At 30.9% G+C, this 15,755-nt stretch overlaps 1 protein-coding gene across 1 annotated transcript; it reads right to left on the bottom strand.

The window, feature by feature from the left end:
• Positions 1-4,762: 4,762 nt before the first annotated feature.
• LOC105787656 (metal transporter Nramp3) lies at positions 4,763-7,880 on the bottom strand. The gene is made up of 4 exons (XM_012614136.2): positions 7,203-7,880; positions 6,928-7,064; positions 6,181-6,833; positions 4,763-5,392 (listed from the first exon to the last, which is right to left on the bottom strand). The coding sequence occupies exons 1-4, from the start codon at positions 7,724-7,726 to the stop codon at positions 5,192-5,194; spliced, it is 1,515 nt and encodes a 504-aa protein (XP_012469590.2). The 5' UTR covers positions 7,727-7,880; the 3' UTR covers positions 4,763-5,191.
• Positions 7,881-15,755: the final 7,875 nt, after the last annotated feature.

Below are 15,755 nucleotides of genomic sequence, written 5' to 3'. Positions count from 1 at the left end.
GAAATGAAAACGAGTTAAAGAATGGAAATTGAGGAAATAACCGTTTGAGGCAAACGAAGAATAAACATTGATGAGATGCTCATTGAAATATTGGAAGCAATGTATAAGTATGATTCAGGTAAATGAGGGTTGACTCACTAAGTTCTTTCGAACTTACCTTTGTATGTTATATTTTAGGTGGGTCCTTAAAAGTCTTCGCCTGGAGGGACGATGCCAGGGCTACGTCAAAGGAGTGGCAAGATGGGTTAGTATGCATATATAGCGGCTTTAGGGGTGAGATCAAGTCCGGTTGATACATAGAGATCCTTAATTGGGCAAAATTGTGTTAGATTAGGACTTCAATTCAAATAAATTTGTTACTTAGCCTTTCTGTAATGTATTTTTTCTTACGTATTATGTTTATGTATATTAAATTAAGGGTTTCGTAATTAAGTAAGCTATAATCGAATGAAATTTGTGTAAACAGATTAAGTTCACATTTGCTTTAATGTAGTAATACCCAAGATTTGGATCCGACGTATCAGATCGGGCTAAAGGCATAAGAAGACAGATCCTTCTCATTCTTAACTTTCAATCGAATGACCTTCTTTGTTATCCTCGCACCATGAACTGTTTCGAGTGTGGGCTCAAACGAATTTGAATCAAACACAGAACCATAAATTATTTACTTTACTTTCATTGGGAAAGTAAAATTTTCTCTCGAATAGAAATTGGTGGAATTGTTATTCCCGAAAAATAGAATTTATACTTTGAAATAAATTCTCACTATTTTCGAGTAAAATAGCAATATCTCAAAGTTATGTATAACTAATTGTATCTTTAGCTTTACAAATGCTATCTATCTATAGGAAGAAGAAATGAAAGCCTTGTTAAATTAGTAGAAGTCTATTTAATAGAAAAACTTCCTAGTTCAACTAGAAGAGAGAAGGGCGACAACCCTAGTTAAACATACTAGGGTTTGTCATTCCTTATATTCAATGTGAAGGGCTTTTTAGGTCTCTTTCTTATTGGGTCCAATTATAAGTGCTTCTTGGACCTTTTAACCCAACAATTTATAATTCAATCCAACCCAATACATGTTTTTTTTCCAAAATAAACATCATAAATTAATTTTCCACTTAAATAATTTTCTCAACCCGATTTTGATTATGTTAAAATCATCACAACTTTACCATAAAAGAATCTATGATAAAATTTATTTAATTTTTCTACATTAAATGAATTCACAACTACATTCAATGAAAATAGGTTTTTAATTAAATAAATTTAATTTGGACTACCATGTAGGACATCCAAGTTGGCACTTAAAACCCTTTTGAACTGTCACGTAGGACTATCGTTAGGGAGGTAACGGAGCTTAACAGTAGAGTGACCACTTCGTAACAAAACAATAACGTAAGTGACTAAAATGTAATCCGAGGCAAACAAAAGTGATTATTTTTGTTTACCCATTAATTCGAAAAACCATAAATTAATTATCAAGTCATTTTCATACTTAGTGAGAAAACCACATTCATTTCCTAATGTTTTCCATTTCTTTAACTTTATCATTTTTATCCATATATGTTCATTTGATTTAACATATAATTAATTTCTGGTTTCAATGAGCTAGCAGATAGATCAATTGAACATGCGTGATTACGGCTCAAACGATTTATAATTAAGTGTAACATCCCTCACCCAGACCAGTCACCGAACCTAAGTCACAGGGCATTACCAACATTACTAGAACCATTTTTTTACACATGTTGACACCACTCATACTTTAAGGCGGACAGATAAAGTAAAAATACGAATAGTCTTCGCGAGTACCCATATAGCGAACCGATCCGTGAACAGTTACGTGGCAGGCTATCTTGCAAACTGTCCTATAGTAGGCTAAACGGTGGACTGTCCCACAAACACCTATTTTATGGAATGTCCCGCAAACACCTATATGGTGGACTGTCCCACGAAACTTATAATCGGAACATAACAGAACATGGGTTCATTTTATTTACATACATCAAGAGAGTCCAAGGTAACCACCTTTAAATTTTAACATACTTGTTTACAAAATAACCAACCGTCAATGTACATGCCACTTAAATCTGATCAAACAAAGTCAAAAGTCTATCGCAACTTTGGGCCAATAATGTGAACTTTTTGTTGATATGATAAACACGTTCTGAGCGTTCAAAATCTACAAGATAAAAGCAACCTAGGCTTAAGTATTAAGAATACTTAGTAAGATTGTACAAATTCAATAATTAACCTATCTCACATAATAATTATGTGTTAATTTAATATGAGAACATAGTTTACCTATCAACCAACACAATTTGTCAACAAAGTAAGCGCGTATACTTCATCAACATACAATATATCAAGTAGGCAACATGCTATGTTAACACTTAGGGCTGTAAATGAATCGAGCTTGAATGAACAAACCTCTATTCATGTTCGTTTGTTTATTTTAAGCTTATTCGTGTTCAGTTTGTGCTCATTAAGAATTTCAATTTTTTATTCATGTTCGTTTATTTAAAATTATGTATGTTCATGTTTATGAACAATGTTAATAAATAATAAACAAACAACAAATAAATACATATACACACATATATTGTTTAGATATAAAAAAGTCAAATATAAATATTAATAATTATATTATAAATGAAAAAAATACAAACCAAGATAATTTTATTAATATATGCTAATGGAACAATAAACAAGTTTTAAGATAATTTTATTAATATATACTAATGGAATTTTTATAAGAAAATATCATTAATAAACAAATGAGTCAATAAACGAGCCAATAAACGAGGTTTTAAATGAGCTTGTTCGTGAACATAAACGAACCGAACACACCTCTGTTCGTGTTCGTTCGCTTATTAAACGAACATGAAAATTTTATTCATACTCGTTTATTTAGCTTAATAAACGAACATAAACGAACGTTATATGAATGGTTTACGAACAGTTCATCAAACGTTATCTATTCATTTACACCCCTATTAACACTTTTCAAATATGATTCATTCTCATTCCTTAATTCACCAATTTCACATCTCACATGTTTTATATTATCCGAAGAAACATCGTAAAAGAACTCAAAACACAGATATGCTTCGCATCAAATAACACCCATTCTTCTTTTATGGGTATAAACCTGTTCATACCAGAGATTAAATTATTTAAACTTTGGTGAATACATATAAAAGAAGAATTGGGAAAAGGAAATCTTTTCAAAATTTTTATAAATAGGTCAATACATATTTCACAGTTTAAATAATTTAAACTCTGGTATGAATAATTCAGTACATATAAAAGAATAACTAAGAAACAGACTTTTTTTTCATAATTTTTTATTGTATATTACAAATAAACGGGCTAATAGCAGAAAAACATTATATATAGATGGTATTGAATGCTTATTTTCTACTCACATTTTCCTTTCTCTCATAGTTACTAAGATCACCACCAAACACTATAACCTCAACTACCAAATCACTCCCCCAATTTTCTTTCTCTTCTTTGAAAGATATCATTCTCATTCCACCCGCATTCTACGTTTCACCCTTCACCAATATTTCATGTTTATTATAAACACACATGAAAGAAACTCGAAACACTGTGCTCAAAGTTTTTCGTTGCAATGGAACTGTTGCCACAGCTTCTGGTTTAAAACCATAGAATAACTTTGGTTAGTGAAACCAGAGAGGTTTTGATGTGAGGTTTTTAGCCTTTAAAAAAAAAACAGAAACCATCTACAGAATTAGTGTCTGCTTCATAACTAAAAATCACCAAGAATCATCTTTTGAGTCCTCTGCACTAGGAACTTTTAATTCAAGAAAGGGGCTTTACCACTTGTGCTCTTTTTTACTCCCATTTCATAACAAATCCCAGACTTACAGTCTAACATTCATTCACATTATTCACCATCAAACTTGGTGCTTTATCACTTTGACCTAATAGTCATTGAAACAAACACAAAATACATTATGTCAACTGATAAGTCGAAAAGTTTCCTGATTTATTTTTCTGTTGTTCTTCAGACGTCTTCAAAGTGTGCAAGCACTACCTTATATCCATGGAGTAAACCCCACTCCTCCACACCTCGGTTTCCTTATCTTCGATTGCCCTTAACCTTATCAACCTTTCATTCAACTCCTGCAATGCCTTCTCCGGCGGCCGTAATTCCTTCAACCTCTGCCCTAACTCTTCATAACCATACATCCTAACAAACTCTGTCTTCATTGCAGCCTCTCCTCCTTTAGCTGCCTTTCATCTCCCTCCTGAAAACCGAGGTCAGTAGTTCACTCGAAGACCACTCTGTCAGCTGAAGGCTTCAACTTTAAATGATTCTTAAATGCCGATAAAGACATTAACTTATTTACTTTTAAAATCATTTGCTTATTTTTCCGAAAAATTGTAGCGAGTTTCTCTGAGTTATGACTTAACCAGTTTTATCGATAATACGTGTAAAATACTAAAATAACTCAAATATCAAACCCACGCCACAATCCCTATAAAAATTATTATAGTCCCGAATAATAATAAAAATTATAATATTAAATTGAAAATTTGAGACGAGACCTCCAAATTGCCAAGTCCGATCCTAGGCTCAAGTACAAATAATTGAGTGACTACTAGTATAGTTCATTTTTAATTGAAACTCGAGTACAAATAATCATGTTTAAAATCAAGTTTAGTTTGAAACTCCTTACAACTTGAGCTTAACTTCGCTCAATTACACCCCAAGGATAAAATTCTAAAAGAATGGCAAAACAGCAAAACAATTGAATTACATATTTGTTCAAAGCTGGTTCACATATATAGCTAGCTTGAACCAAAATTACAGCTGCATTATTTATAATAAGAATAAGAGTTACATAGTTTTGGTACCTTCAAATGTTTTCAAATGAATGTTTAGTGTTGTAGCATTGAACAGGATATGATCAGTACATTCTTTAACACCATAACATGGAACCTACAAGCATGTTTTTTTAAGACAATACTCCAGAAAAATGCACAGCTTACTAAACAGAACTTTGTACATAAAAGTCCCTATATGAGTATGCATTTCCAAAAAGGAACATACGCTTTTAACTGGAGAAATTCATCTTTGTAAGCAAAGTTTGATTGATCCTAACTCAATAGGCTGATCTCATGGCTTGAGAACAGTAAGATTGATCACTCGATTCCATGCCTATTTCGCGGGTGACAAGCGGCGCCAAGCGGATGAAGTAAAACCCCGAGAAACAAGGTAGAAAATAAATGCGATATATGCGCCAGTAAATGCAAACACTATACTTGTGAACATTACGCCAGTGACTTCGTTAGAGAAGAAGTCAAATAAAAGGTACCCGTTGATCAATATCACCAGTACAGCCACGAGCCATGCAATTGTCTGCAAAGGAGACAGGAAAGTTTAAGGAAAATGTTGGTGCATCATTTAAAATGGTGGCATGATATAATATGACGGAAACCGAATGTTAGGGATCGTTTTTGGTTTTAAAAGAGGTTGACGCTAGTAAATGAACGATAATAAGAATCGATATACTATAGAAGTAAAAATACCCACTCATCGAAATAGCTTCAATGTTGGTATGTCAATGATCTCACTGTATTTCCTTTTCTACATTACCCTAAATCTCTAGGAATGCAGAAGAGACCGAGTACAACCCCAAATTTTAGACATGAGCTCATTGGAAGCTCAAGAATAGGGAAAATCAACCAGCCAAAATATTGGAAAATCGATGAAATCGAAGATCACGCATGGACCGTATAACCTAAGCATAAATCAATAGTCCGCAAAATGGGGTACAGTCACCTAGTTCATATGACTAAAATATAAAAACCAGATACACACGCGTGCACACACAAAAACAAATTTTCGAAGTTCTAACTACTATCATGTTGCCATACCAATATCAGTGAAATGACTTAACATTTTTATCAATAAACAAGCAATAAGCTATTCTTAAATATGAGCTAATTATGACCTCTAGATCGGAAAGACAAACACGAAGCTCATCCCACAGTCGATGCAAGTACAAAAGCAAAGTCCCTTAAGGCAGCATGTGGAGACAAATGCATTCAAATCAAACTCATCTTATAGTGTGTACATTAGAATTCCGATATGCAAGATATGTTAATATATCAGCAAAGCACGAAACATGGAGATTAGCAGCTTACCTTGAGCACAGAGCCAATTTTGAAAGTACCCATGATTTGCTCCTTAGAAACCAAACAAAGTAGTGGGATAAGAGCAAAGGGGATTTGAATCGATTGAAGCACATTAAGCCATTCGTTTAAGACATCTAGCGCTGCCTCAGAAGTATCGAAAACAAGAGCAACTATCATAGTAGGAACAATAGCAAAACTCCTAGTGATCAATGCTCTTAGCCATTTTTTCAACTTCAAGTTCAAGAACCCTCCCATGATAAACTGCCCAGCATAAGTGCCAGTAATAGTGCTACTTTGTCCGGCTGCTAACAACCCGATAGCCCAAATGTATAAAATCGGGAACAACCCGCCTCCATATTTGTCTTGAAGATACTGCCCTGCATTCACAAGACCAATAGTACTGGCTACTTCTGTGCCATAAAATGCCTTGGCAAAGACAGTAGTGACAAACAGATTGATTATAAACGAAATTAAAAGCGCAGCAGCAGATTCTATCGAGTAATAATTGAGAGCTTCTTGAACTCGGCCTGTCTTCGTGTGATCGATTTCTCGTGATTGGACGAGAGCAGAGTGCAAGAACACATTGTGAGGCATAATAATGCAACCCACAACTCCCACGGCTTGTTTGATTGTTCTGGAGCTGAGTTTTGGAATCAAAACACCTGCAAATACACCAAAACCATTTGATCATCAATCAAATCCAATACAGAACATGAAAGAAATTGCTACAGCCAACAATGGAGCTCAGTGCCTTACCAAGAAGAAGCTCAGTGCCACTGGGCTTTGTTTCACCAAACATCCAAGCAAATGAGACTGCCATAGTTGCAATAAGCACTGCAAAAAATGCTTCCAGCTTCCTTACTCCATAGTTTTCCAGGAACAAGAAGATGAAACTGTAACAAAGCAAAGAAAACTAATTTTCACCATTTGCTCAGATAAACAGAGATCATAAATCATAAAATAAATAAACAAATTTTAGTGAACACAAAATCCCAGAAAAATTATTAATAAAAAATAACAAAGATACTGACCAATCACAAGCTGTAATAATAACACCAGCCCATAAAGGTAAAGCACCATTACTCAAAATCTTAATAGCAATAGCACTTCCAATAACTTCTTGTATATCAGCTCCAATTAAAGCCAACTCCGCCATTACCCACAAAACCATCCTAGCCCAAGTCGGATACTCTTCCCTACAAAGCTCAGCCAAGTGTCTCCCCGTCGCTACACCAAGTCTAGCCGACAACAACTGAACCAACAAACCAATTACCGTAGCCCACATCAACAACCACAGCAAAGAGTAACCGGCTATAGCTCCGGCTTGAAGATCCCCTTCCAAATTCCCAGGATCCAAAAACGCTATCGACATTAAAAAACCGGGTCCGGTGAAAAGCCATAGCTTTTTCCAAGAAAAAGGTGGGGTACCCAACAAGCCTTCATCGTCCGGTTCGTCGATTCCGACGATGTGAACCTTTTCGCCTGACTCGTACGCTACATCTTTGTCCGATTCCTCGTCGGACAATAGTGGAACCTGGTTGTCTTCTGGTGGCATGTTCCCGGTCCGGTAAGCGTCCACCGATGATTTGCTTTTGGATTTAGTTTTTAGCTACGAAAACAAGGAAAAATTGCCAGTCTTTCCCACTCTCTTTGCTCAATGTTCCTATCTTTGCTGTTTTATCTTTTATCCGTAGCCTTTTTCATTTCCATTTTTTTATAGTAATTTATAGCAAATTTTCCGAATTTTTCGCCACGTGAGGGTGATCCAGCACGTGTGTACTTTTTTTGGGGATTACTTGAGAGTTATTAATGGGATTATTTTGAGTTTTTTCTTAGAATCTAGAGTCAATTTTTAGTTCAACCAACATATAGGTTAAAATGTGTTATAGGTCCTTGTACTTTTCACAGATTTAGAATTTAGTTTCTATACTTTTATTTTTCAAAATTTAGTCTTTTTACGTTTCATTTTTTTAAAATTCAACTCTAAATATTAGCACTGTTAAATTTATTTTGTTAAATTAGTTGGTATAACATTTTGAAATATTTTTTTACTTAATTACAATGTAACTAAAAATAATATTATAATGAACCTAAATTTAATAAAATAATTATATCAATATAAATAATTGGACCTAAATTTTAAAACTTTAAAATAAAAAATTGAATTCCTAAAAGTAAAAATGCACAAACTAAATTGATTGGGAAAATCACTGGGAGTGATGGCATATAATAATAATAATAATAATAATAATAATAATAATAATAATAATAATAATAATAATAATAATAATCCAGAACTTCATTCTCTTTGGTGTATATATATTTCTTATATATCTAAAAAGCCCTTAACAAAATATAAATAAATAAATTAAGCTCCTATATTAAATTTGCACCCAATTAAGTTCATGTTGTTAGTTAAAATAATCAATTAAGCCTCTTCGTTAATAGTTTTCATACATTGATCATTAAAATAAGTTGAAGGACCAATCAGATGGTGACACATGGCAACCCATGATTTAATTTAATCTTTTTTATGGGAAAAACATTAGATTAAATCAAGAGCTGCTACGTGTTACTATCTGATTGGTCTGTTAATTTATTTTAATGGTTAATGTAGTCAGTGACAAAATGGGTTAACGGCGGGACTTAGTTGGTTGTTTTAGTTAATGACAGAGATTCAATTGGGTGTGGATTTAATACAATGACTTAATTGAACTTTTTGCCTTTTCTTAAGGGCTTTCTTGACATATAAACCTATTTTCTTTACCATCTTATTTATCAGTCAAATAAAGAAACTTCAAAAAAAAAAAAAGAGACTTTTATGAACAAATACAACTAGATAATGATATGATAGACTATCTATATGACTATTATATTCTAATAAAATATCATGGAACACTGCTTTTTATTTGTATTACTCCAAATTCTTATTCAATTTTGTCAAATATTGTTCAATTTAAACATTCATGCCATCATAAAATATATATATATATATATAAATATTCAATTTCCTTTCATATAAAATGTTACTCCCATATTGTAACAACCAAACAAAAAAAAATGTATAAAATAAAATAGTTATGTAGGCGATGGTTGAGTCTTAGCTTGATTGGTATCGATATTATTGTCAATGCAGGAGAACGTGGGTTCAAGTGCGCTAAAACAAATTATCCTCTTATTTAAGGGTTAGAGAAATGCTATGGTCAGTTCTATACATTGTATAAAAAAAGCTCATATATGATAAAAACCTATAACGAGATTAATATTCGAAAAAAATAATTGTGTAGATGTAAATCATTGATATAATCTCGAAATCAATTTCTGAACAAATTAAAATTTTCACCCTTATATTTGTTCTTTTATCTAATACTTAGAACTATTCATAGCCCTTTCTCAACTTATAAATAGGAGGATAATGCGCTTCAGCATACTCGAATACATATCCTCCTACATTGACAATAATATATATGCCAATTGAGCTAAGACTTAATCGACATATTGATTAAATAGTTAACATTTCTATATCGTGTCAAAATTATAAGATTAAAAGTTATTGATTGGACTATCAAATTTTTATTGAAGTGGGATTTGAGTAAGAATTTCCCCATTTTACAATGTTATTAAAAGCTAGAAGGAAAAAACAAAAACAAATATGGCAAAACGACGTGGCATTAATAAATTATAAAGAGATGGCGGCTAGTAAAGGGTAACGTGTAGAGGGACAAAAGCGAGACGAATGACGAGCGGAGATACCGCCAAGTGTGTGGCGTCGACAATCGAGCGTAGGTTTGGCCGTGGATGGCTTGTGGTTGCACGGGTTTTCGTCATGCTTATTGGCAACCTATTTTAAAACCCCTTTTTCAACATTTCTCTACCAACTTTTTTTTTATCGTACGGCATAATTAAAAAACAAAAATAAGATGCAGAAATAATAAGTTTAGCCCTTAATTTTGAACTTTTTTATCAATTTGGCCCTAATTCTTTTTCCATCCTTCGGCCTTTGCCTTTTTATATAAATTATAGCCTTTGAACTAACTAATATATATAAATAATTATTGACACTATTATACATTATTTTAATACATTAGATGAAAATACTAATGAGGTTACCGATCATATGGTTAAATGTGTTGCAATCAGAAATTCAAGTTTACAGTTATTTAAAAATCCCTGATTTTAGTGTAAAATTTATTACTTGTTGATCGTAATATGTCGGTACCGAATTAATTTTAACCGATTGATATATTCGTTTTGTATTTTTTACGGAAAAAGAATAATGATTAAATGATATAAATGTGATGGTTATGGTAGGTTTTGTCTGTTCTTTATTAATTTCCTTTAAATGTTCAGAGGTCCATTTTCATATATTTTGATATGGATTGAAAGAAAAACAAAAGCTCACTCAAACACTAGTCGTTTGTGGAATTTGAGGACTACACGTTTTTACAACTTATAATGTCAAATCTTCATTAATAATATCTTATTTCTTTTCGTAGTTATACACGAAAAACTTAAACTTGATATATTCGAAGTCTTCGATACCTTCAATCTCGTCTTTTCAATCAATAATTTAATAAAATAAATTTATCAACGTTAATAATTGGACTAAATTTTAAATTTAAAAATAAAGAGATTAAATTTTAAAATTTGGAAAAGTATCGAGAGTGATGGTATATTTTAAAATAATAATAATCGTTCCATCACTTATAAAAAATTATTAATTTATAAGAGTTGTGAAGTCTCTATATTTTATATTTTTAAAATGCAGTTACTTCACTTTTATTTCGAGGAATTTAATTTCTCTATTACGAAAACAATTGTCAAATTTAGAATTTAATTTGGAGGAAAAAAATCAGACACTAATATGAGAATATTTGTCAAATTCGGACCCTTAAAGAGTTATTTAACCCTTTTTGAAACTTACTACTGAAAATTACGAAAACGTCAAAGTCGTGGTTTTTGAAAATTACCAAATTTGTTGAGAGTTTTTTCTTTGGATTATCCACAATGTCGACATAGTTTTTCGTCGTATGTTGCAAAATGTCGACATTTATTTACAAGAAGTCTCTGAAAAGATTCCAACAAAAAATGGGATTTTTTTTTTACTGTGTTTTATTTCCTAAAAGTAAATTGCTTACAGTTAAAAGTATGATTTATATTTTAAATTCATTATTAAATCGTGAATTGAGTCTTACCTCGATTGACATAGATATTGCTGTGAATATAGGAGGACGTAAGTTCAAGTGTACTGAAACGCATAGGTTGAGGAGGAGTTATATGTAGTTTTAAGCATTGTATAAAAAAAACAGATATGGTTGCATACTTATTTCATGAACAATTTGGATTTGATATGTTAAAAAAATCTAAATTATCCAGTGTGGATTAATTTATAATTTTGTGTGTCGTTATTACATGAATAACTTAAATTTGATGTGTTAAATAAAAAGAAATAGTCATTTGGATTTTATCGTGACTTTGTTTTCTTTTTAACATTTCATATCAAAATACCCATACGATAGATATGTCCATGTTTACAATTTGATCGTTTGCAAATATGCTTCACTCCATATTTGAATTAAGATTTAATGCCTATTTTGACAACAAAATTAATATAAGAACTTGATTAATATAACTATGATATTTATAAAATAAAATAAAAATTCAACCAGAACATTTTGAAATTTAGAGATCATTTGAGAATATGGACGAGTTTGGGAGTTTTATTGCAATTAACCCGATAATATTAAAATAAAATAAGGGATAAATATTAAAATTATACATGAACTTTGATAATATTTGCAAAATTATACATCAAACTTTAATTTTGATTCATTTTCACATTTCACTAACCCCATTATTTATATGAAATAATTTTCCGTCAACAAATTTAAATTAATTTCACCTAGATTAAGAAAAAATAAACACAAGCAGATTAAGTTATTTTCCAATAAATATTTTTTAATCTAAGTTGAAATAATTTAAATTAAAATAGTGAAAATTATGCCTAATTAGTAAAATGGGAAAATTAAATTAAAATTAAAATTAAAATTTATACAAATATACCAAATTAAAATTAATATAAAACATTGTAAATTATATCAAAATTTATATATTTATTCAATAAATAAACATGCACATTTCTTTTATTGTAATAGGAATATCACGTGACAAAGATTGCTTTGTCTTGTCGTGGTGGTTGGTTGCCCAAAATTCAAGAAATGGGTAATGTTTGAATTTAAAAAATAAAATATTTGTTTAAATATATAATAAACATTAAAGAAAGAAATAAATTATTAAAATAATGATGTTACAATGAGAAGCAAAACCCTTGGGTTTATGTAATTTTTCATGTTAATAATTTATTTACCAATATGATTTTATAATTAATAAATAAATCTTATTTATTTGTTTAATATTTTATTATACCCTTACAAGACACTTGTCAACCCCTTGACCTTACTTGTGGAGTCTAAAAATTACACCGGTAATGTACCAAATATTTTCTATTATATAATTTAGTAACTTAGTATTGGCTAGAAATTTTTTTTAATAGATATAACGTTTTAGAGTGATTTGGATAACAATGTTATAATCTAGTTACTATTTTTATATAAAAATAAAATTTAATTAAATTACACTAGTAATCACTCAATTATTAGTATTTTTTTATCAATCATTGGTTGGCTAACGGTGGTAACTTTTAAAATCGGCATGATAACAACTTTAATCTTCAGCATTTATATATTATGTCAGTTTAGTTTTAATTCTAAAAAATCTAACCCTCAACATTTACACATTATAGAATTTGGTATTTCTTGCAGCTTTGCTTTTATTCGTGACCCTTTCACTTAAAAAGCTAAAAAATAAATTTATGAACTAAATTTGATTGAAAAATATACAAAAAAATAGAAACACCCAAAAATCTAAGATAATAATTGTTATTTTTCTCATTCTTTTAAAATTAACTCTCGATGTTACCAAAAAAATTCAAAAAAGAGACTAAATTACACAATATGTAAATGTTGAGGTTAATTTTAAAAATCAAAACTAATTTATAAATGTTGAGGATTAAAGTTGATATTTTACTAATTTTAAAAATTATCACGCGTTAATCAGCTGGTGATAAAAGAAGATAATGAAATAATTGGATAACTAATTTTATAATTTTTATAATTTAACAACTAAATTTTTTTATTAATAATTAAATACCTACCAATATAATTTACTCTAAAATTTTAAGTATCCTTGTGGGTTAATCAAAAGATGATAAAAGAAAAGAGAAAAGGCCTGGTGGACCTATGACAAACTAAAGAGAAAAAATGGGAAAGATGGCAGGAGTGGTGAGCCGTGACCATCCATGGTGCTTGTCTCCATCACATTCCTCCTCGAGGCTGCTTATCCTTTTTCCTTTCTTTTTTTTCGTATCCACGTGATAACATTCTTCTTTTCAAAACTTTAACAATTTTATTGTACCACAAATTCAATTCAAAATGTTAATAACTGTAATCATTAAAAAAAAAGATTATAAAAATAAATATACAAGTGGGTTGAACATTAACTCGATTAATACGGGCATTGTTACCAATACAAGAATATATAAGTTTAAATGCGCTAAAACACATTATACTCCTATTTATGAGTTGAGGAGAGACTAAATCACCTGTTTGAGTAAAACCAAATTCCTCCTCCTTTGGGATACACTTGTTTTTGGATTTTAGGGACTGTTAAAAAAACAAATAACCCTGAATCTATATGTAGATATCGGTTTCAAATAATGCAGGCATTGCATGGATGGATGGTGCAGGCAGCAGCTTTATTATTTAGGTGGTACCATTTCTTGGGCATATATAATAATAAATAATAGTCCATGTCGGGCTTGGCCAAGAGACACACGCAGCCTGGAAAAGGAAATTTATCAATATTCCACCCATATTCTTTCTTATACATATATTCCGTTCATATTTGTTTTCTATGATTATTTAAAGAGATGTTAGAACAATGTTTGGCGCCATTAGAACTGATCATGAGTTGGGTCGTTCGGTTTTGTTTGAGAACTCGTTCGAAAAGTAAAAAAAATTGGATAAAGATATAGGTCCAAAAAATGAGTTTTGGACAAAAATAGACCTGTTTAAAAAACAAGTAGGGCCTCGGGTAAGTTTTTTTGGCCCGAGCTCAAGCCCGGCCCGAATTTACAAAAAATAATATAAAAAACTTTACTGCGGGTGGGCCAGGCCGGCTTGGGTTTTAGTTTTTATTTGGGTCGAGTTTGAATAAAATTTTAGGCCCATTTTCGAGTTGGGCCCAGACCTATCAAACGGGTCTAAAATTTTGTTACGACCCGACCCGACATATAATCACCTCTAGTCGCCACTTAGCATGGTAAAATGGATTTTGAATTTCGTATAGTGTTTTTTTTATTATTAAAAAGTAGATGTAAGGGAGAGTAATTATAGTAATTGTTTGTATCACTCTTATTACTATTAGATTTGTCTATGGATCGAGTCAAGTCATGGCCCGATTTCAAAAAATTCAAGTCCAAATTTGTTTTGGGCTTGGTTTGTCCTGTTCAAAAAGTTAGTTTCATTATTTAAAATTATTAAAAATTTAAAATATTTTTATATTAACATTTTATATATTTTTATAATTAAATATAAAATTTAAAAATATTTTATTATTTAAATTGAATTTGGGTTGGGTCGAGTCAGGTTAAGATTTAAAAAATCCTGTTCAAACCTAGCCTAAGTCGAGCTGGGCCTATCGAGTTGCTCAGCCCATGAATAGGTTTACTTACTAGTTACAATATGAAATTATCATTTTATCTTTGTATAAATATATGTGTAGCTATTAAAAGAGTAAAAATGTGTAGTAGAAAAAAATGGTTAAATTATGATATTGGTTCTTGTATTATGCGTAAGCTGTAGATTTAAATTTTATACTTTAATTTAATCATTTTTAATTATTGTACTTTTCAATTTTTAAAATTCCGTTCATGACCAAATGGTAGTTGTTTAATTCATTAGATTAAGTTCTGTTATTTCCAAAATTTGATATCGTAAACACATTATTACGTGTGTAATGCCATGCCAACTTGCTATCTTCACATGACCAAATGGTTGTCGTTGCGTCAAGACTAAAATTTCGAAATTTGAAAAGTACAAGAACTAAGAATAATCCACTTGGAGAACATAGATTAAATTTACAACTTTACTAATACAACACAAATTCAAACTCACTCACCTACACACGCTCACCTAGACCAATCTGCAGATTGAACTTTAAAATCGGACATGAGTGAACTCACTTCAGCTGATTGGTCTACTGCTTGATTTCCTTAGTCTTTTTAACCCTAATTTAATAGAAAAAATATTTTTTTTTAAAAAGAATATTTGGTTTTGGGGTTTTGCAATGAGAAAACAACTTTTTTTTAATGTATTTATCGGGACATTAAGGATGTAGATGTTAGCCACGAATTTTAAAGTTGCTCCATACTCAAAACAAGAATCAAACCCTCGATCACTGATTAAAGTAAAACGAGATTAACTAATCAATTAGTGCAACTATTAGAGCTATTAGGCTGAAAAGAG

Source organism: Gossypium raimondii, chromosome 2, assembly GCF_025698545.1.
Source record: "Gossypium raimondii isolate GPD5lz chromosome 2, ASM2569854v1, whole genome shotgun sequence".
Lineage (NCBI taxonomy): Eukaryota > Viridiplantae > Streptophyta > Magnoliopsida > Malvales > Malvaceae > Gossypium > Gossypium raimondii.
This window is presented reverse-complemented; position numbering and strand designations above follow the sequence as displayed.